Source organism: Bombus flavifrons, chromosome 3 (assembly GCF_040668555.2).
Source record: "Bombus flavifrons isolate JBK064 chromosome 3, iyBomFlav1_principal, whole genome shotgun sequence".
Lineage (NCBI taxonomy): Eukaryota > Metazoa > Arthropoda > Insecta > Hymenoptera > Apidae > Bombus > Bombus flavifrons.
Genome location: NC_138444.1, coordinates 16,735,284 through 16,757,005, shown reverse-complemented (window position 1 = coordinate 16,757,005; position 21,722 = coordinate 16,735,284). Strand labels below are relative to the sequence as shown.

The following is a 21,722-nucleotide window of genomic DNA, read 5'->3' as shown; positions in this document are numbered from 1 at the left end:
TTAAGCTTTCACGGTTGGCATATTTTTCTGGTGGCAGTCTGATCAGGAAGCAATAAATATTTATCCGACTTTAAAGAGAAATTTTAAATGTCGCCACTATGACAGCATCGGATGGCAAGGGTTTAACATTCACTTCAAAAGGATTTCTAAATTAATTTTCATTTACAGAATATCACTTTGATGGGTCAGTTTTGTAAGGATGATACCCCACGTCTCTGCGACCATAGCCTGCTACGGAACGGAAGTCGTCATGCGAGGCCTTGTAGCCTCGCGGAAAGCTACGTTTCCAGCGGCAGAGATCTCACCTTGGAGCACATATTACGTCAAGGAAGTGCACTTTATCCGATAAGTTTTGTACTGCGTTACGAGTTCGTGCACGAGGCGGTCTCCTGTAACCATGTGTTCGGTTTCGCGTCCACTTCATCCACGTCTTCCACGTCTTCTTCATCCTCTTCTTCATCGTCCTCCACGTCGTTACTGTCGTCGCTCGCCAAGGCGGGGAAATTCGCGTCGCCGAAAAGTGTATTCTTTTACGGTCGCGGTGGTGCGCAGAACGTTAGCTGTGTGTATCGTTTCGAGACCGAGCCGGATCACAGGATAGAACTGTCCATAAGTAGAGCCTCGTTCGGAGATAAAGGATGTTCCTCGTACGTAGACCCGTTAGTCAATCGCTGGACTTGCGATCGACGCATAGGCGACTCCACCAAGTTTGGCACGGCTGAGTTGATCGTTGCCGAGTACCCTTGGCAGGGAGTGGAACTGGTACGATTCTCATAACATTAATATATGTTTAGAAATGTAACGTGAGATATACAAATCTCGCTAATGATAACATTGTTGGTAAATATTCAGGTTCGCGATTGCCTGTGTTCGAACGTCAGCGATAGGATCGTTCTGAGAACACTGACATCCAACGTGATCGAAGTCCGGTTCACCGTGACCTTAATGAACGTCACGCAAGATTATAGAGATTTCTATTTCGAAGGGGAGTACCGTTTCGTCGCTTTGGGCGCAGAGTCGAGCGAACAAGGCTGCTCGACGAAGCTCGAAGAGCGACGATTACGCGGAACCAGCGGTGAAATATCCCTCAGAAGTCCCCTGCCGCGAGTGATTCCCGGTGTCGCTGCCGTCGAAGAGATTCTAACCAATACGGAGGATCTGACTGCCACTCAATGTGTAAACGAGCCCTGGTTGATAGAGCCTGAAGATGCACGGATCAATTATTTGTATTTAAGGACGGCGGGATATAGTATCACGTTGGATAACGTCGAGGAATGTACAACGTTGAACAGAATCGTCGTCTACTCGGCGGCCAATACGAAAGATCGTAGCGTAATATGTCCCGAGGGCGGCGTTGACACTGCCAGAACGGTGGATTTCTTCTCCGGTGGTTGGAACTATAGCGCTATTAATACTACCGTGGCCATGATGCAACATTCCAGGAGCTTCGTTGTCGAGTTCCTCCAGAGAGAACCTGGTTTCTATGCCGTTACTTGGATGGCCATTTCGAAAAGGTCTTCTAGTTCTAGCGTCGGGCCCAATGTATTCTCTATAATGCCACACGAGGATTGTCCTTATCGGTAACGATAATTCTTTCTACATTATTCTGATAACTTATAGGCTGATATAAAAGTAAAACAATGGGATCATATCTACCGTGTATTTCTATTTTATAGATGCCCGGAAATTCAGGCGTGTATAAGTTCTGTGCTATGGTGCGATGGGATCCGTCACTGCCCTTCCGGTTTCGACGAGGAGGAGACCAACTGTTCGTACCGTTTCGGCGTAACATTGCTCTACGTGGCCGTAGGTGCCGGCGCCCTAGGTATATTTCTTATCCTACTGCTTGCCACCGGTTGCCTCAAATATTGCCTCTATCGACACAAAGCTCGCAAGAAAAAAAAGAACGTTGTCCTGAACGTGAACCATCTCCACGTGAATCACACGCATCATAATAACGGTCTGACCGGAAGTCGCCTGAGCGGTCGCTATAATCTCGCCACGCCGCAAGAGATGTATCTGGAAAATTACGGGAAAGACAGTATTTGTTGACAATACGCCATTGCCAATATCGAGACCACCGTGTGAATATTACAGGATTTTTAAAATACGCCTACCTCGCTGGCCTCTTTGATCCCCCTCACCTCCCGCGAAGAGAATGGAAGCAAACGACGGAATAGTCGATCGAACCCATCTCACAGCGCGTACGGCGCAACAACAAAAAAAAAAAATATATATATATATATATACGCAATAATCGTATTAAACTCTCGTAGACCAATTCGAAGGCATTTAACGAAGGAGCGGATTCCGGATTGTTTCGAAGCCTCGACCACGATCCACGCTTTGTCTCCAAAGAATCGATATTTAATTTTAAACCCGAGCAAGAGAAGCGTCTCTTTTCCCGGCGCTATTTAAGTTTCAAATTCGCACCGAATTGGGATATTATAAAACTCCGAATTTTAAAACCTTCTAGAGAACAGACAAAGGGTGAATCGAATCGATGAGAAGCGTTTGCGCTGCTCGAACAATTCGCGTATATGGTTTTCACGGTAAAACCGCCGTATCACAGTAGCACTAGGAACACACGTTTTTAGGATAAAGCAATGTGTGACGATGAGAAGAAGGAAATGAAGCATACAGAGCGCGAAAGATTATAACTAGAAAGAGAATAAAGAGAAAGACAAAAACGCGCACGGCTGATGCGTACGAATATATGCTTTTAAAGTGAAGTAGGATTCTGTAATTTGCATTGAGAGCGAGCGAGCGAGCGAGCGAAAGAGAGAAAGAGAGAGAGAGAGAGAGCGAGAGAGAGAAAGAAAATTTTTATTACGGTCGGTTGCCGGGAAACGAGTGTTACAAACGTCCACGACGAGAAACGACGCAGAACAGAATTGGCGGGAAAAAGAGGGAACTGACAAAATAGCGGCCAATATAAAATCCCTTTGAACGACTTCGATATAAATCGCATGTGAACATCGGGAGAAAAAAAGGAAACGGAACTACTGTGATTTATCGAAAAAAAATTAACCCTTTAGATGCCGTATAATATTATATCGGAGATACTCACTAGGCCGCGATTAAAAAATCTCGATAATAAGAAAGTTCAAACTAGAGCGCGAATACACACGTTCTTTGTATAGGCGGCACCACGCGCTTATGGCATTTAAAAGGTTAAGAAAGAAATGAAAAAACCTTGATTTTATACTTTACGAGAAACATATACAAAAGGAAAAGTCCGAAAAAAAAAGAAAAGAAAAAAATGAATGAAAGATTATTTCGACCGATATTTCTCACTTTTAAAACCGGTTTTATTCTATAATTTTATAAATTGTCGTGTCTGAACGACGATATTCATATGCAATTTATTCTAAGGAATTATACGACCAAGATCAACCAAACGCGTTATCATCGACCCTCTGGATCCATCTTATTATCAAATCGATGTCATCTGCGTCGATCCGTCAATAAACTCCATCGTTTTTGTAAGAAACATGCAGCCATCACGACTACTAACGCGAGAGCGTAGCGACGTCTTCTATAACTGCCATTTTAGGATTTAGTTCGTGATCAATGGAAAATCCCGGCGGGCGTACAGAAAATCCGGTTGTCGATACTCTATGCTCCCGCGTTAACCGCGATCCTAACCTATCCAGATTTCATAAGTACGTTAACAAAGATGGTATAACATATAGTTAAAAATCACACATGTAACCTAGGTTTGATATCAATGCGCGAGGCTTGACTGGGACGTAGAGATTGGTGTATAGTTGATTATCGTTTAAACGAGTGCGAAGGCGAGAGAAGTGGGCAACATGAAATTGACAACGCATACATTGTAACTCTATTACGAAAGTGTTAACTAATTAAAAAAGCCATCGTTTCACGTACGCACACACCGCCACACGTACGAGAGGGAATACATTACTTACATACATACCACATACACACACGTATGGTAAAAGCGCGTATAACTTACGTCTGTATGCTGTGATAGAAGTAAGCGTATCAACAATCGGAAATAAATTTCTCGCGTAAACTTGGTCTGAATTGCATTCTACCTTTTCAACTGTACAATTAAAATACTGTCCGTTTCTCTTCTCCTGTCAATCCTATCGCATTTCCTGTTGATATATAAAACGTGATACTCATCGTTTCGGTAAATAAAAGTTACGACGTACCTTAGAAAAGAAATACGACTTTTTCATGAAAAGACTTCTGTGGAATGAAATGTTTTCTTCAAAAAGCGCCGATTTTATTATTTAAATCCCTCTCTCGGCCGACCTTTGAAGTAACGAGCATATCCACTTCCATATATCCTCGTCAGTTTTATTTGTTCTGTTCTAATATTCAAGCGGTTTTTAAAAGGACGTGCTTTTGAAAACCGATTTCGGTCAGCTATAAATATCGCTGTCTAAATGAAATATTCATTTGTCGGTCAGTGGAACGTACCTCGGCAATAATTTACCTATTTGAGTTGTTTTTTTCAAAGTACCCTCTGAGATCATGGATGCAGATTCTTTCTGCAGTTCTATCTTACTCCGAAATCTCGAGGTCTTTTCATTCTTATAGACTCTTTCATTTCTCAAGATCTTAGAATTAGAATTTCAAGTGAAGTGCCCTCATCTTAGCAAAAGACCTCATGAATCAGTCTGTAAACTTTTCACATGCGTTATACTTACCATCGGTCGATGCTTGTTATTCAGGTAGCATGCTTCAAATTTCGATGAAGTGTGCGTTATTCGAGTAAGGAATATGTATGTGTTAAATTCTAAGGATGACACTGTTTCTTCGGTGAACAATATGCTAGAAGCTCATGAAAATACAACAGGAAGCAACGATAGAATTCTAAAGGACGATAAATATTCCAAGTCCGCCATTTAATCATTCAAATAGAATATGGATGCGTGGAATCCAGTGGTCATCGAGAGACGTCCATTCTCGCTCCATCTATATTCTACTCGTAATTCAGGTTCATCAATCTGATCCGTTGTATTTCGCAAATCTGCTTTGTCTTTAGAGTTCCGTTGATTTCAGACAAACAATGTAGTCTTCGTTTTATTCATTAACGCTAAGCAATTCATAACAAATTAATCGATTTTTCTATCTTATTTGCTTTTCATTTTAATCGAATATATAAAATAATCGTAGTACGAATGAACTTTCGGACGTTCGCGGGGAGACGCGATCACGAAGAAGCGTGCCAACGGGAGTCGTAAATTCCCATTACATTTGACTAATCGACGCCACGAATCGTTCGATCCCCTATTTCTTGTGGGATAATAAGGGTGGTTGAGTTGAATATAACGCTGTTATTAACAGGTTACTATATATTTGAATGATCCAACAACTTCAGTGTTATACAAGATTGAGTATTTGAAATGACAACTCCGAATGAGTACGACCTGAGACTCCTTTCGTGTTGACGACGATGATGAGATATCTTATGTCGATTGACTGTTTTCGACTTGTAGATTGGGGTTAGGTTCCTTGCACTGTCCGCTGACTCGAGTTCATAGACTCCCTATATAGACCATAGGTCAGACAATGAACCATGACCAATGACTATTTCACGCGACGTAACAACGAACGAAACTAATTTATTTGAAAGAAAAAAGACATAAAGTATTAGAATATTTTGGTTGTTTATATTGTGAACTGTACAATAGTTAAATATCCTGATTCTATATAAATATAGTCTCTAGGACCTTAATTCAATACATCATTATTAGGTATAATTCAGGTACATTGCATGATCAATATGAAAAAATTTATTAATAAACATTTGTAATTTACAACAATGTTGATCCGACGTCAAACCATATTCCATCAGTAATGATAAAATTCGTTGAAAGACATTTATGTCTGCTAAGTTGACTCGAACATTCCGACGCTTAAGAGTAAATTTCTTCGCGAGAAATGTAGCGCTAGCACAGGAGTGTTTTTTGTCGCGAACGTTCGAAGGAGATATGATTCCGTATTCGTTTTTACATCTGGATTATGTGAAACATTCACATCCTCCAAACTCATTTCTTCGGCAAGTTTCGTAAAATCCCACAACTTAATCGTACAATCTAACGATCCTAAAAAAATAATACAAACTATAACTTACTTCTATTTGCTTCATGGTTGTCAAAAAGAAAATGTAAGTAAGGAATATGACCAACCTGAGACTAGTATATTCCCATCTCTACTGAATGATAAGCAATGAATAGTACCAGAATGACTCGATAAGGCAGCGACAAGATGACCATGTGCTAAATCCCAAACTAAAACACGGTGATCAGCACCGGCTGAAGCCAGAAATCGCCCTTCTGCGGAAAAAGCAAGGGAGTAAATCGAAGCTTTGTGTCCTGTCATTAACCTGACTTGGCTACCGTTTACGCAGTCCCATAATCTTACTGTCATATCACTGGAACCGGTTGCTACGTAGTTTGAATTTGGATGGAACTGTACTACCTAAAACAAAATTAATTTGTCATTTTGATTCACGTTTAGCATTTAAAGATATACGAATATAAACCTACATCTATGTCTGAGTAGTGACCGGCAAATATTCGAAGTGGTTGATGAGAATCAGTTGCCCAGAGTCTGGCGGTTTTGTCGTGAGAGGAAGTTGCGAAATAATAACCATGAGGCGAAAATCTTACACACCATACTGGGAATAAGTGTCCTTTGTAGCATACTACACACGTCCATGTATGCAGAGACCACAGCCTCACTGCAATATAATATAAGTATAATACAATAGTTATTAAGTGTAATTAACACATCATTTTAAAACGCACCTGTACTGTCTTCTGATGACGAAAGAAGGAGATTTCTGTCTGGACTAAATGATAGACTGTATACAGGACCATTGTGCCCGAATAACGATCTCGATGTTTCTGCTGTACGATCGTCCATCATTCTTACTAGTACGTCGTCTGTATCATAATATTAACGCGTTACTAATATAAAATGTTTATCGTATTCAAAATATCATAACTTCATTGAATGAAAAGAGATATTACCTGCTTCTCTATCTATGTCCTGTAATTGCTCCCCTGTTTTCATCAGTCTTAATTTTTGTGGAACCAGACTCCAGACCTTTATACAAGAGTCACTAAATCCGATGGCCAGCAAACTCGAATCTTCTGCTACTTCAGCTGCTGTCACACTAAATCTCGTATTACATATATGTTACCGTTTCTTTGTATACAATTAATATGTACGTAAATTTACCTATTTACTGCATTCAATAGCGTGTAAAAGCATATAGATGGCAAAGTATCAGGACCAAGTACAACGCGTTTCGATGCTTCCCTCAACGCTTTTCCTTTTTCCAATTTATCCGCGTCTTTCCTATATTTATGATCAGATTGTGTTATTTCTCATATAAGAATACAAGAAACAAATTTATGAATAAAGCTCCTTACAAGTTGGGCAAGGGCATTCTACCAACAGGAGGTGCATTTGGGTCCGATTTAGTTTTCTTAGAAAATAATGGATCCTTTTTAGCTTTCTTCTTTTTTGGTTTGTCCCCATCAACACCACCTGTATCATCCTCTTCTTCTTCGGTTGGTGGCATACATTGAATGTCTGGCTCCTTCAAAAGTCCATAATATACTTTCGCCTTATTGTCTGAATTAAAAGTTATAGTTTAAATAAAAAACATATTTTTATAAAAGTTTTGGCATTTAATTTGGATAAATTACCTTGTCTTGTTGCTTCACCAACCATTGCACCTGATGTGGCATCAATTTGCTGTTTATTCCTAGCTACTCCTTCGTACATATCAAAATAAAGATGCTCTTGTATAATATTTAACAACACGCAGTGCTTCTTCTCTTGCAAATGTCTTTTTAATATAGAGAGTGTATCCCTCGACATTCTGATTATGAACTGATTAGATCTGTAGAAAATTTTACAGATTATTTATATCATAAAATCATTATAATGATTATACATTATATATAACTATATATATATATATATATATATATATATATATATATATATAGTTATATATATATATATATATAACTATATATATATATATAAACTATAATGATTATACATATAATCATTAAAGTTTATTAATATATACTTGAAAGTGTCGGTTAATTCATTCCCAGCCATTTGTTCACGTTTTGTGACATTGGACAATCTTTTCAAGTCATTTTGATAATATTCCTCTAAATTTCCACCAAATCTTTCCAGTAATTGCTTTGCTTCTTCAGAATGATTATTGTAAACCAATTCGAGATACATATGTACCAAAACTGGATATAGAATTGTGCCTAATTCATGCTGTCATTTAACAAGAACAAATATATTATTTCTATTAGTTTGTAAAGTTTATTATGCATTTTTAAATTTAAATAATCTACCTTATATATATCTAAAGATCCTTCTACAAATTTTTTTAGTTCGCTATATGCTTTCTCATATAAAGCAGGATCTCCCTCGCTTTTGTAGGCAGAAAGAACACTGTTCACTTCAGAATCAGTTTGTTGAGCTTCGTCCGGAGAAATGTCTATCAGATTTGCTTCTTTTTTAAATAATTCCTCTGTTCCCTGTAAGAATAATATTTATAAAGTTATAATGCATGCTTGCATATTACATATATATTTTTCGTATAAAAATATCAAACTGTACAAGAGTTGTTTAAATAAAGATTTAATGTTTATATAAATGTTTAAGGTTAGAACAGCTTAAATGACGAAATTATTTGCCAAATACCTTCAAATTATATTTTCTAAGTAGCTGCAGAACTGCCAGCATAGTACTTTTATCATTATCCATTTTTATCCGAATTTTTATGTCAATAAATTAAAATACTTGTTAACGAACAAATTGTTCAAGGAACGAACACCCACTGTACTATCCGTACGCGCATGTAGGCGCGTATGAACACTAGTCATTTAGTGTATAGCCATAAAACCATGAACAAGCTACGGCCACGGATAAATTAAGAGATAGATATGTAGTTAGATATGCACGACATGATATGACAAGATAATGCCGTACGTCCTGAAGTACCGATTGTGGAAAAAATCAGACAATTTTAAAGCGGTGGATTTCAAAGTAATATATCTATTTACAGGTACATATGTATATACATGTGCAATCACAGACGAGCTACGGAATAGAACGGATATGGAATTATGTTATCGCGTTGCATATTTTGACCACGGTTCCATACATAGATCCGACAGCTCCGGTGGTGAGGACAGGGCTCTTAGTGATTGGTTAATTTGTCCGCGGTAAAGCGGTTCATTCGAAAAGTTGGGATTCTGGTTGTCTCTCTGTCTCTTCCTCTCTGTCCTTGTTGCGATTACGTACTTGACTCACGGTGAATCTGAATTATATATGAATTTGTTTTAAATAAATGGTAAAAAATAACGAAGAGTAGTTAAGTTCAGTCGTTGAGTAAGCTCAGTGGTCTAATTTATATCTTTCATTTTCAATGCTACCATCGAAAGATGGCGTTAAATACACAATCCTAACTTTTCGATCGCAACGTTTTATAGTGGCCGATTTGTAAAGCACAACTCCCGACATTAACGTAGAATCAATGTTTGCTTCGTAACTTGATATTCTTGAAACCACGATAGCACCTATTGAATTTAATTCTAGTAATCATAGGCGAAATTATAGTCACTGTTCGTAGATGATGCTTGCTTCTTCATTAATCGTCTTCGGTATTAAAGTTAGTGCTCAGGAGGTAATTTATTTAATGTATTTGTTTTAATTCATAGATTTTTAACGTTAATACGAAAGTTTTAGTTTTTAAAGTTATTAAAATTTATTGGAATTTCAATTTTTATTACTATTGAAATAAATGACCGAAAGTTTGTGCTAAAATTTTGAAATAATAACCTTTTCCATCAGTTGATAAAGTAGAAATCTGGATCGAAATGTACGTACTTCTTCCATGGTGTTACCAGAATAGACGGTTTTAAATTAATACACTTACATTAAAGATACATATATAAAGCCTTCATTTTCAAAAAATGTATATAATATGGAGTTTTAGTTTTGTTGTACTTTATATTCTATGTTTATTACGTAATATAAATAATGTCAGAGACAATTATTCTACTATTTTCAACGGTGATTTTTTATGTATATATTGTTACAAGCCACTAAGGACTTTTGGTGTACAAAAGTTGTTAGCTTAAAGCGGCAAATGGGATCGCGAACTGAGAAGTGAGAGTTATGTTCGAGGTTTTTCGTTTTGATATTTGAAAAATTGTATTTCAAGACGTTTCAAAGTAATGATCATTGTGCAACAACTTCGTGTAATTCATGAATCATTCTTTAGAAAAACATTCTACAAGTGACACATATGGAGTACGTCAGAAAGTCTAGTTCCATCACGTGTAATCGCGGTATGTAACATTTAATATACTATAGGACACAATTCAATTGTACGATATATTCTGTAATAATTAATTTTCTCTTTTGTGAAACGTTAATATATTTACAAGATATTCAAAATAAAACAACACACGTAGAGTTTTGGTTTTGTAATATATTTTTCTATTTATTTATAAAACAGCGAAAATACACAGTGACACTTTTTTCCATTCCTTTTTCTCGTATATTAACTGCGTGTGGATTACTCAATTAATAATACCTTCAATTAACACGATCAGTAATACCGGGTAAATTTCTTTTCATCGTTTATCCTGGCAAAAATGAATATGATTATTTTACATGATATAATCGACGAATGATCAGGATCTAATGTAATGGCAGTCAAATGCTTTTTTAATTAATACTCTGTTAATCGTTTCGACTGGTAAATCGAATGTGTTACTTAACGTATAACGATCACGATAAAAGCTCTTATTGGCATTTCATTCGTTTAGAATATTTCACATATTTCTGTTAATCTTTCGTTTCATAACATGGTAAAGTAATTTAATACAGAAATATCATCTATGATGGCTTTCGTCAAATACAATTTCACGATTCCATAGTAATCGTAAACATTTTTACGAAACATTCATTTTCATAAATTCGCTACATATCAGTTCTATCGAAATACAACGTTTTAGCATTTAACTTGTTCGTTATCGAAATAAACTTTTTACGTCGTTTTGCCGACATTAATAATATTCAAGTATAAATAAATATACATACGTATACATATACAAATAGACATTAGGAAAACATTTCCTTCGTAAATCAAAAAACGAAGAATTATCTCACGATAAATTTCTCCGTTCAAAGTATAATTTTTATGTTCGTGTTATTAATCCGTAGGATTCTCTTTCGCAAGCGACAAACTCTCGAGAAAAAGAAAGAGGACAATGGTTTTTTTCTCCGTCGCACTGCGTACGATCGTCTGAATAGATTTTTGAAATTTCTCATGGTTTTTCACGTAATGAAAAGACCATGAATGTTTCTCGAATCGGTAGGTACGTTCGTACAAGGTAAAACGAGAGCGTAGCCATCGATTTCGAAATATTCGTGATTTGTTGGTCGGATGAAAGGTACGATAAACGAAAGAAATCTATACGAATCAACGCGTATTACACGATAGAAAATCGTCAAACCTTGTGCTTCTTCATTTTTCTTCGCCGATAAAAATTTGATCGCTCGACAACGACGATACGAATAAAGCGTTGAAAAGTAATAGCATGGACGTGTGCCGTTTACGATATACAATTTGAAATTAGCAGTGAAACGAAACGAAGGCTCAGCTGGAACAGGAATAACAAGTCAATAAGTAATCCTTTGCTATCGAAATGTTCGTCGGGGTATCCGCAGGCTTAGGCGAGTACATTCCGTAAATGCAATTCCATACGTGAAACACCGATTTAAACGCCTGTATTTAGTACGAAATAATCTATCTCTATAGCCGTTTTAATTCGCATTTATACACAGATATATACAATATGGATTACAGTAACATACGACGTTGATACAATTGGTCGCGTGTCTGTGTGTTGCGCGCCTGCTAATTCTGATCCAGTGTTCGAACGTACGTCTGGCTCAAACGATACACGATTTATAGAACATGAAAATACGATTTTTCGACTTCAAGGAAACACTCGGTCCGTACGAACCGATGTCTAGCAGCTCGTCCAGACGATGCAACACTTTGCGTGTGTCCTAGTAATCTGTGCGTAAATCTCGCGAATAACGAGACAGTTTACAATTTATTTGTCAACATTTAATTATTCAACGATATGGCCGATTTTATTCAGATATTCGCCGACCACGTTTATCTTTCCCTTGTTACTTGGATATTTTCATTTATCGTTTCACCATTCACTGTTTCAAAGTTTAAATAAATTTTCCCAACAACCTTGTTGGTTGTTCGTGAATTGTTTGAGTTCGATGTACTCGTACACGCGTTCGTGTATTTTTCAAAATTACACAGAGCAATTATAAAAGTATATTCTCCTGGTTTCGATACATCGCGCGCGTTCTACCATCGAAGGGAAAAGAATCGTCGATTTCTCGCCGTAAACGGTTTTCTGATCGTTTCAGGTTCGTACACGGTACCACGGTTCGAGCTTGGTACCACAGAACCCTCGGCCATGTGAGAATTTCTTCGCGCACGTTTCGACGTAAAAAGAATTCGCTTTTACAATCGGTCTGCTCGATTTTGAAATATCTTATACTGTATACAGGAGGCAAAGGAATTATGGTTACAAGTTTTGTGCGTCGATAGAACGTATTGAAAGAAATGAGAGATGCGCGTGTTTTCTCCGGTTACTTGCTACAACAACGTCGAACGATTCCCGGAGAAACGTAAATATCAATTTCTTCGTCTCACGTTACGTTCGATAATCGCTCGTATTTCGCACGTTCGCGTCGTCTATCTTCGAACGGATATCAAGTTTCCATAATATCGAAGAAATAGATAAATAGAAGCGTTCGTAACCGAGTGAATTTGGAAATTTACCGAAGGAATAATCATCGTGTTGATTATTAGCTGGTTAAATCGTCGTCGTTATTAAAATATTTTTCATTATTTTTCAATAAGTTCTATTACTCTAAAAAATTTGTATCTAAAATTTCCTTACAACCTCTATACACGTAAGTTAATTCAATATACATGTTAATTGCGTTATTTACAGAAGTAATTAAGACATAAGTAAGAAGAGGGGAGGGGAGGGGGGGGGCTTCGTATAAAATTACATGGTATCGATGCCGATCATTCGAACTACACAGACGCAAAAGGTTGCCGATATTTTATAATTCGATCTGTTCAGATTCCATATCAATTTGTTTGATTAATATCCGTTATTTTTTGTCGATTAAATCAAACAAACGTAATTGCGCACGATTTTCTTTCAATTTTTTCGTACGCAAGAAGAGCCACGGAAAGGTCAACCCTTTGCGTGTGAGCGTTTCACCTGATAACTGAATAAATTTTCGTATTTTGATCGAACTGTCGGCTCGTTTAAATCGTTTATTTACACATTTACGATTTTTCCAATCGTTTCTATCGTCGAAAGCCGTTCGCTCGAAAGACTCGAGTTTTTAGAGCGGAATTTGCGAAAGTTTGTAACCAGGGTAACCAATAAATTCTCAAGTACAAACGCTAACGATATTCGATTGTGAAAGTGTGACGAGTTTATCTTTTATCTCGCGCAGACAAGCAAAGTTGGAATTTGCGAAATAAAAATGGCGACCTGCCGGTAAAGGCAGCAGAGATGGAACGAAACGAATAAGCAGAACGTGTATCGTTAAAATGAAACAGAACTCATTTATTAAAATCGTTACAGTTTATCCAATGTTTCAAACGCTACAAACGTTACTGAAAATATTCGGAAAAAGCGACGAGGTCGAAGAATTGCGTGAATTCTTTTACAATGTAATTACCGCGTAAAGTAAGATTGAAAAATCAGTTAGTAAAAATAAAAACCATTCGTTGCTCGATTCTCGAGAGCAAATTAGTCGCTTAATAATTTCAATTATCGAAGAGTATCGATGTTAACAAAGAAAATGATAACGTATTGTTGTTGTTGTTGTTATTATTATTATTATTATTATTGGTATTAAATATTTACGATATTTAATTAGAATAGCAAACTTTTCAAACGAGGCTACAATTACTTAAGAATATACAGGGTGGTTGGTAACTGGTGGTACAAGCGGAAAGGGAGTAATTCTAGGCGAAAAAAGAAGTCGAAAATATAGAATAAATTTTTTTTTTTTTTTTTTTAAATTTTTCCATCGAGACAACGATCTACAGTGAGATCCGTTATAACGAGACGCGATAAAGTGCACGCGTACCGAGCGAAAATTCAAAGTCGATTTTCTCGAAAACAAAGCCTCGAACGAAAAATTTTCATTCTATATTTTCGACTTCTTTTTTCGCCTAGAATCACCCTCTTTCCGCTTGTACCACCAGTTACCAACCACCCTGTATATATATATGTGTGTATATATAAATTGGAACAATTATGAAAATATTGTTTTTCTCAAAGACTGCTAAAAATTTGAAACTCATCAGAGAAGTTATCAGCTACCCTATTCTTAATTTGAGGCACGCGTTACACATACATATATTTCCGATACCGTCCCCCGGAAAATAAATTCGGTTTGCCTTTATATTCCTTGCGGCAAGTGTATCGTTCGTTCGTTTTCCCTTCGTTTCTCCACGTAGAGGAAAAGACGAACGTTAATTTTCTTCATCATATCCGCCATCTCTTTGGAAGATACGGACGTTTTGTGGCATATTCAACGACACAAGATACACCGTCCAGCGATTTCTTTGGTACAGAAACGTATTTCGCTTTACAAACAATGAAAATTTTTCTTTTTTTTTTTCTTTTTTTTATCCAAGCATCTGCATAATTAGAATTGTCGGATGTTCGTACACGAAATTATAATACAGAATTTCCTCTTTTCTTCCTCCCTTTCGTCCGATAGGCTTTCCGTGTTTTAAAGGACTAGAAGTGCTACAGAGGGCAATTTATTTACAACTATAACGTCTACTATAATCCGTTCTTTCGTTCTTTCTTTGCTCTCAGTTGAACGTTACATTCGCTACGTGAGCATCCAGCCTCCATTACCGATAATTCGAACAGTCGAATTTAATTATCGATCACAACAATAACAAAATCTCTCTTTTTATACTTCGTTCGTGTTCGGTCGTTGAACGTACGAAAGAATATATGTTTTTATCGGAAAAGGAAAACTTGGGTATTTTGTAGGTCAATGTATAATCTTCCTGGAAAGTTTTAGCTAGCGTCTGTTACATGCCGTAGCGAAAGATACATTATATTGGCTTGGCAAATAAGTGATTGCGGACTTTGTCAATACTACCTAATAACAAAACCCGCAATCACTTAGTTGCCAACTCGATATATTAGGCCTAATTTAATCAACGAGAAACTTTGGTGCGTACAGTTTGGACACTGTTCGATCGGGTATTTTCACGTTTATCTTTGGTATGATAGTTCACAGAATAGCGAAGATAGAAACTAAACTAAAGAAAATTATTTCTTAATTAATTCTTTTTTCCCTCGTTCAACTAAAATAATAATAATACAACGATAAAAATACCTGCGCGAGCTTTCCAACTATTTCGGTAAATCGATAAATTAGTCATCGACTTTACCAGCGTTATCGTCTCATGTACATCGAAATTCTCCTAATTTTGTTTTTCTCTCGTTAGCATATATTTTTATTTCTCACATTGTTACAATATAATTGTCACGTTTTCGTTTCGCGATCAGGAATAACACACGTGATAAAGTTAGTCGCAATATCGTCGTGGAAACTGTACAATTGATTTTTCTTTTCCCGTGCAACATCGTCGTTATCCTTCGGCTCTAAATACTCGTCGTAATCGCCTCTTCGCTTGCATTTTGATACCACATATTGTCGCAGCTATTTACACATATTAAAATAATTACACATTCAAGTTACGTATAATCAATATATATATCCACTCGGCTTTCTTTTCTTCTGTTTAATCGTATCTTCGTATTCGTATTTATATATGTATATATATAATATCTTATCTGCTGTATATCGTATGCAAAGTTCCATACATCTTAGTCGTTTAAACAATATATTATGAATCTGACGTAACACGAAGAGTAACAAACACAGTCTACAATATGACTCGAACTGTAATACGATCATCAAATCTTGAACATTATTTACAACGCCATACTACGAAGAACGTTCTCCTTTTCCTTTTCTCCGTCTTTTCTTTCTATCAACAGGTTTTTACCTATGTCTTTGGTTTTAAATCGTGTGCACGCTAGCCACGATGAACTAGAATTTCATTACGAGTACAAATAACACTCTAAACAGCGCGTATAATGTATCTTTGTATGTTTCTCTGTGTGTTATCATGTGTGTTAACCGTATTTGTCTGTTAAACGTGTGTTTACATGTATACGTATGTATGTATGTGTACGGAGTTAGAAACAGGACTTTCTCGTGCTGACGACGAACGCGTACGTTGATCGGCGTTCGACGTCCGACGATCGATTCTGTCGCATTTTCTCAAACAACATTTAACGTGGGCACACCGTGTTTGTTGATAAGTATCTTAGGCAATGAATCATGGTACAAGACGATAGGGCGTAACGACGCAGCTTCCACACGTCAGTCCGTCAGTCGCTTTGCACTGCGTTTTAAGCGACCACCTGCAATCAAATATTTCATTATGAATTTTCTACACATACTTTTCATATATTGTATACAGGGTGGTTGGTAACTGGTGGTTCGAGGCTTTGTTTTCGAGAAAATCGACTTTGAATTTTCGCTCGGTACGCGTGCACTTTATTACGTCTCGTTATAACGGATCTCACTGTAGATCGTTGTCTCGATGGAAAAATTAAAAAAAAAAAAAAATTTTTATTCTATATTTTCGACTTCTTTTTTCGCCTAGAATCACCCCCTTTCCGCTTGTACCACCAGTTACCAACCACCCTGTATAACTCTATTGTAAACGTTTGAAAAAGTCGATATTTCCTTCTTTACTCTCTTCTTTGCGACATCGTTTCTTTCGATGTTTCAGGGAATACAGTTTTGTGTTCTGAATTCCGTGAAATCACGCGAGGAAGAAATTTTCAATCTTTCCGCATGGATGTAAAAAACTGGCGAGGATGATTTCGTTATGTCGGAAATTGTTTCTCGAATGATATTTTTGGACGCTTCTGGATGGAAATATTAGGTTGTCCGAAAAGTTTCTTTCGTTTCATAAAGTGATAATAAATGGACAACAATTTCTCTTTTATATTATTTTATTGAACTAGGTATGATCCATTTCCTTCTATTTCAATTATTATGTTCGTGCATAATTCAATAAACTAATATAAAACAAGAAACATTGTGCGTCTATTATTTCCTTATAAAACGACAGAAACTTTTCGGACAACCTAATATCTCGTCGATAAAGCGATACTTTGCACGAGGTGGACTTTAGCGAAAATTATTTGCTACTTAAATGAATTGGTGTATGTGATACGTATGTAGGAACGAAAGTGAAAGTAGAAGAGAGATTTGATACGTTAAAAGTATGTAGATTAGATTTTCCTAATTACTTACTTCGAAGGGAGAGATTTTTTAAAATAATTTTTAAAAGAGTTTTTAAAGAATTGCATAATTTATATAACGTTTAATGCTTGTGAAATTGCAACGACGAAGTTGTTGGATCGTTGCTCGAAAAATGTAAAAGATTTTATGGAAATTAGCTACTTGAACTACGTGTATCCTGCTCTGAAAAAGTTACAACTCTTTGATGTTTTATTCAGAGGATGTAGGCCAATTTAACGTAAAACGTATCAAATTCCATGAAGATATAAGCAAATTGAATTTGAAATGATTTAACGCAGAAAATATTATATATTCATTTACTTACCTATTAGTCGAACATGTTGAACATGTTGACCAGTGCTTGATGCGCTATGACTAGTAGAACGTTAATTGACAATCCACAGGCGAAATTTCCTGCAATCAAAGAACAGTTGGCGTCAAAAGAAGGAAATGTACTTTTATATCTTAACGTTAACATTTGCTCGAGACGTATTTTCAATGCGTTCCTCTATTTACTATATATCCTTGCTGGTTGTAGTTGATGCTAGTGCAGTTGCGTTATAATGCTCGAAAATCTAATAAAACATAAATGTAAAGTCATTCGAATCGGCTGGCAGATCGCGCGTACTACGATTTCGTATATCTATGCGTTTTTACTATACTCCATTCCAATAAGGACGTTACGCCCCGAGGCTTACTATAGGCCGTGTTCCTAACCGTCTTCCTTGGTACTACAGTGTCGTAGCCAGATCGTCTTACATGACCAGCGAAATATACCCAAAGTAGCGATAAGCGCGTAGCTGTCGTCAAGCAGCGAGTTCTAGAAACATCGATTCGCCTTCAGTTCGCTGTTTTACACAAAGAAGGTGGCATACTTGATCATAGGCGCAAACAGTTGCGAGACTCGAGTGTAACATCAGTCACTTCTCAACCTACATCAGAAATAAGACATCGACCCCCGACTTTCGGACGCCAAGGCTGCGACGCACCTTAGTCCACATCAGAGATATGATATCGACTCCCGACTTTCAGATTCCTTTGGACACATCACCACCTTATCATCATAACCTAACCTCAACATCCTCAAACCAAAACGTATATAAACCGAGACTTCACCCAGCTCGGGCAGTTCTTGTTCTAGTTGTTGTTCTTGTACAACACCCTTTTACTGTTCAGCGTTATTCTATTATTGTAAGTGCCAAAATTATAATAAAGTTCGATAAAAGAAAATGAATAGTTGGGTTACGACTCAGCTTTCTTTTCTCTTACAACCCGAGTATCAATTTTACGTGACACGAGCGTGGTGGGGGTCGTCTCCCAGAGAAGACAAAGGAATAAGTCGAAGGGCAGTCAGTATTATTTGAGGATTCAAACCGAGTGCATCGAGAGGTCGAGAGTAATAAAATCGAGGTCGCTTAGTCAAACGGATACATCGAGAAATATCATAAAGTCGGGTCGAATTACAGTAACGAACTAATTGTATCATCGTTAAATCTTTTGTGACGTGTTCATTATAATTTTAAATATTGTTAAATATACAAGTTTATATTAACCCTGTTAATTCAGTGTTACAATCGTTTGAACTACCTCTGTTATCCTAATCGAAACAGGCGAACGGCTCATCGATCATCAGAATCGTAGCGAGAATTTACGCCTCTCGCTGACGCGTTTTCCTCGCTATCGCGTCTCTCCACGAACGGTCGTAACAAAGGAGGAAATCTCCTCGAACTTGGTAAAAAAACAAAATTCATATCTCTGTCACGATCAGTTGCCCTTTTAATAAAATGCAAATATAAAACGATCGAAATTAGCCGGTACATCATAAATAATCGTTTAATCTCCGTTTAACTTCGTTTACAAAACTCAATTTATTTTCCTTTGCATCCTCTTGCGACAAAGAATTCTTCTCGAACATATCCCGCTTCCTTGCCAAATAAAACACGAGCTTAAAATTCATAAATCAGCTTTAATCAACTTCATATATACGCTTATATCCCTTTCCAAAAAAAAAAAAAAAAATTCTTTTCCAACGTTATCAGAGGAAATTCACGTCTCAATTTCTTTTCCTTGCCTGGTCGTTATCACCGTGATCGATAGCGTGCTTTTTGCGTACATTATTATTTCAAACGTAATCGACCGGCGGACCGGTTAACCGGTGCGTTACACGTCGATAAACATGCCGATGAGCCAGCGCGCTGCAAAGTATCTTTCACGACTGGAAATTATAGTCGCGGATACCATTTTCTTTTACGGTGGCCCGTTAAGCTTTGATTACGATCAGGCGAAAAGTTTATGAGATACGACAGCGTTATAACGTCGCTATACTTTGTTCGTGACACCGGCGTTACGCTAAGTCAGGGACCGCTAATGTAAACTGCATGTCCTTAAATTAGGGGAATGTGTTCCGCGAACCGGGCCGGTTCGCTTTATCTCTTCTTCTTCTTCTCTCACCCCCTGTCAGCAGAAGGGGTTTCCATTAGCAATAAGAATTAACTCGCCGACTACCGCCACGGCTAATTACTCTCTTATTTGCGAGCTTCCTTGTTTTACCTATTGTTTCCTTCGTTACCTTGGGAAATGTTTCCATTGCTCGAAACTTTTTTCCATGGTTGGCCGATTTAATCGTTGGCCAACGGGGAGGTGGAACACGGAGAGGGGTAAGACAGAAGCCAAGAGCGGACGTAACAATCGTACAGGACGCTTCGGAAATGGCCTGGCGAAAGATTTAATCGTCGACGTACAGCAGTGCTTCGTGGGCGTTTCGAAAACGTACGGTCGGACGATTTAATCGTCGCTTCGGTTGGAAGTTTCTTCCATAACGGTGTGCGTTTCGGCAAGTTCGGTGAACTCGACGAGGAGAAATCTTCCGCGGGGAAAAGAACATTACGCGTCGCGTATCAAGCGTATACGTTGCCTCCAACAATTTAATCATCCGCGGTGGAAGTTGTTTTTCTTGCGCAATGTGTTTCTGGCTTCTGGAAAAGTCGATTACTCTGGATATATCTTGCGTTAGCGTTGCAGAATCGCGCTGCTATAAAAATTCGATGGAATTTCTGCAGTATTTGTTCGCGATATTTCTCTGATTTACGATGGAAATTTGAATTTTTGAGATTTTCAATGTCGAAGAAGACAAGAAAAGACGGCTCGTATGATTAAAAATGCCACTCGGAATCAAACACGGAAAACATAGTATAGGTACTTGTGTATGATATTCTTGTGATAAAATTAACGTACTCCGGAACACGTGTTTCTTATGTTGCAATTATAAGAAAGTGCTTGGGGATTTTTTAAAAGTTTACAAATGACGAGAACGATTTTGATCTTGCTCCAGGAACATTATTCCCTTTGCTGACATTTACGAAATACCGTACCATACTATGTTCGGAGACTGTTTCTTGAATATTTTTAACATATTGGTGCTTCCAAGTTGTGTCACTCTTGAAACAAGCATGCGATATGTATCTATAGTTGATCCGTTTAACACTTTGACTGCCACGTCGAAATCACATGTTTCGCTCAGGGCGCCACGGGAGTATTTTTATTATTCAAAGCATATAATGGCAAAATAATAATAAATTAACGATGTAAGACAACGTTCTTCCCAAATGGACCTTTTATCTTATTGGTGGTCACGAGTGACCACTGTGGCGCCTTGATAACAGTTGACAGCGACATATTATAACGAGGCTTCGTTTATTTCAACAAACCATTCGCATTTGTCGTTTCGTCGTAAGCAAAACGTGCAGAAAATATCGTTGAAACGCGTAGAAGATACTAGTAAACGGTATTTGCTCATTCTATATATAACAGTAAGGTATGTTCATACTTCTAACTTCAATTATACGATTATAAAGCAGCATTTACGATTATTTTCTAAGATGTGTTTATGATAATATTCGTAGATTACTCCTCAAAGATATGGATGCAAACACAGTGCACCGTTAGATGCGAGATTTGTTCTCATTTTTTTTTTATCGATGTTCTAATAAAAATGTTTAATCGCTCAATGGAGCACTTTTTATTTCAAAGTATCTTCTATTTATCGGTTATATTCGAAATGCCCTAACTGTCAATTTTCATACAATTTTTACAATTGTAAGAAGTTGAAGCGCTCTGGTCCAACAATGACCATCGTGGCGTCACAGGAGAAACCGTGACAGTCAAAGTGTTAATATCAGCTCAGTTGGAATAACGATTAGTATTAAACGGTGAAA

At 37.3% G+C, this 21,722-nt stretch overlaps 3 protein-coding genes and 2 long non-coding RNA genes across 5 annotated transcripts in view; 1 reads left to right on the top strand and 4 right to left on the bottom strand.

Annotated features, from left to right (window-relative positions):
• Positions 1 to 2,052, top strand: part of LOC138178530 (uncharacterized) — a 43,012-nt gene extending 40,960 nt beyond the window's left edge. The window contains exons 9-11 of the mRNA XM_069110484.1: positions 169 to 762; positions 853 to 1,580; positions 1,677 to 2,052. Coding sequence (XP_068966585.1) covers positions 169 to 762; positions 853 to 1,580; positions 1,677 to 2,052 — 1,698 coding nt within the window. The remainder of the gene's footprint in view (positions 1 to 168; positions 763 to 852; positions 1,581 to 1,676) is intronic.
• Positions 1 to 21,722, bottom strand: part of LOC138178534 (uncharacterized) — a 155,303-nt gene that overhangs the window by 9,469 nt on the left and 124,112 nt on the right. The gene's annotated exons all lie outside the window — the stretch shown is intronic.
• Positions 1,427 to 2,259, bottom strand: LOC138178532 (uncharacterized). Its single transcript, XR_011172735.1, has 3 exons — positions 2,118 to 2,259; positions 1,657 to 2,019; positions 1,427 to 1,549 (listed from the first exon to the last, which is right to left on the bottom strand). It is a non-coding gene; the product is annotated as an uncharacterized LOC138178532 (long non-coding RNA).
• Taf5 (TATA-box binding protein associated factor 5) lies at positions 5,757 to 9,085 on the bottom strand. The gene is made up of 11 exons (XM_069109451.1): positions 8,725 to 9,085; positions 8,373 to 8,558; positions 8,090 to 8,292; positions 7,698 to 7,894; positions 7,419 to 7,623; positions 7,225 to 7,344; positions 7,014 to 7,159; positions 6,789 to 6,926; positions 6,528 to 6,721; positions 6,168 to 6,459; positions 5,757 to 6,083 (listed from the first exon to the last, which is right to left on the bottom strand). The coding sequence occupies exons 1-11, from the start codon at positions 8,785 to 8,787 to the stop codon at positions 5,869 to 5,871; spliced, it is 1,959 nt and encodes a 652-aa protein (XP_068965552.1). The 5' UTR covers positions 8,788 to 9,085; the 3' UTR covers positions 5,757 to 5,868.
• The window catches only part of LOC138177981 (uncharacterized), a 71,814-nt gene continuing 63,781 nt past the window's right edge, over positions 13,690 to 21,722 (bottom strand). The window contains exons 8-10 of the mRNA XM_069109377.1: positions 17,834 to 17,922; positions 14,374 to 16,616; positions 13,690 to 14,063 (exon numbers count right to left, since the gene is read on the bottom strand). Of these exons, the coding sequence (XP_068965478.1) occupies positions 17,837 to 17,922 (86 nt within the window). The 3' untranslated portion in view covers positions 13,690 to 14,063; positions 14,374 to 16,616; positions 17,834 to 17,836. The remainder of the gene's footprint in view (positions 14,064 to 14,373; positions 16,617 to 17,833; positions 17,923 to 21,722) is intronic.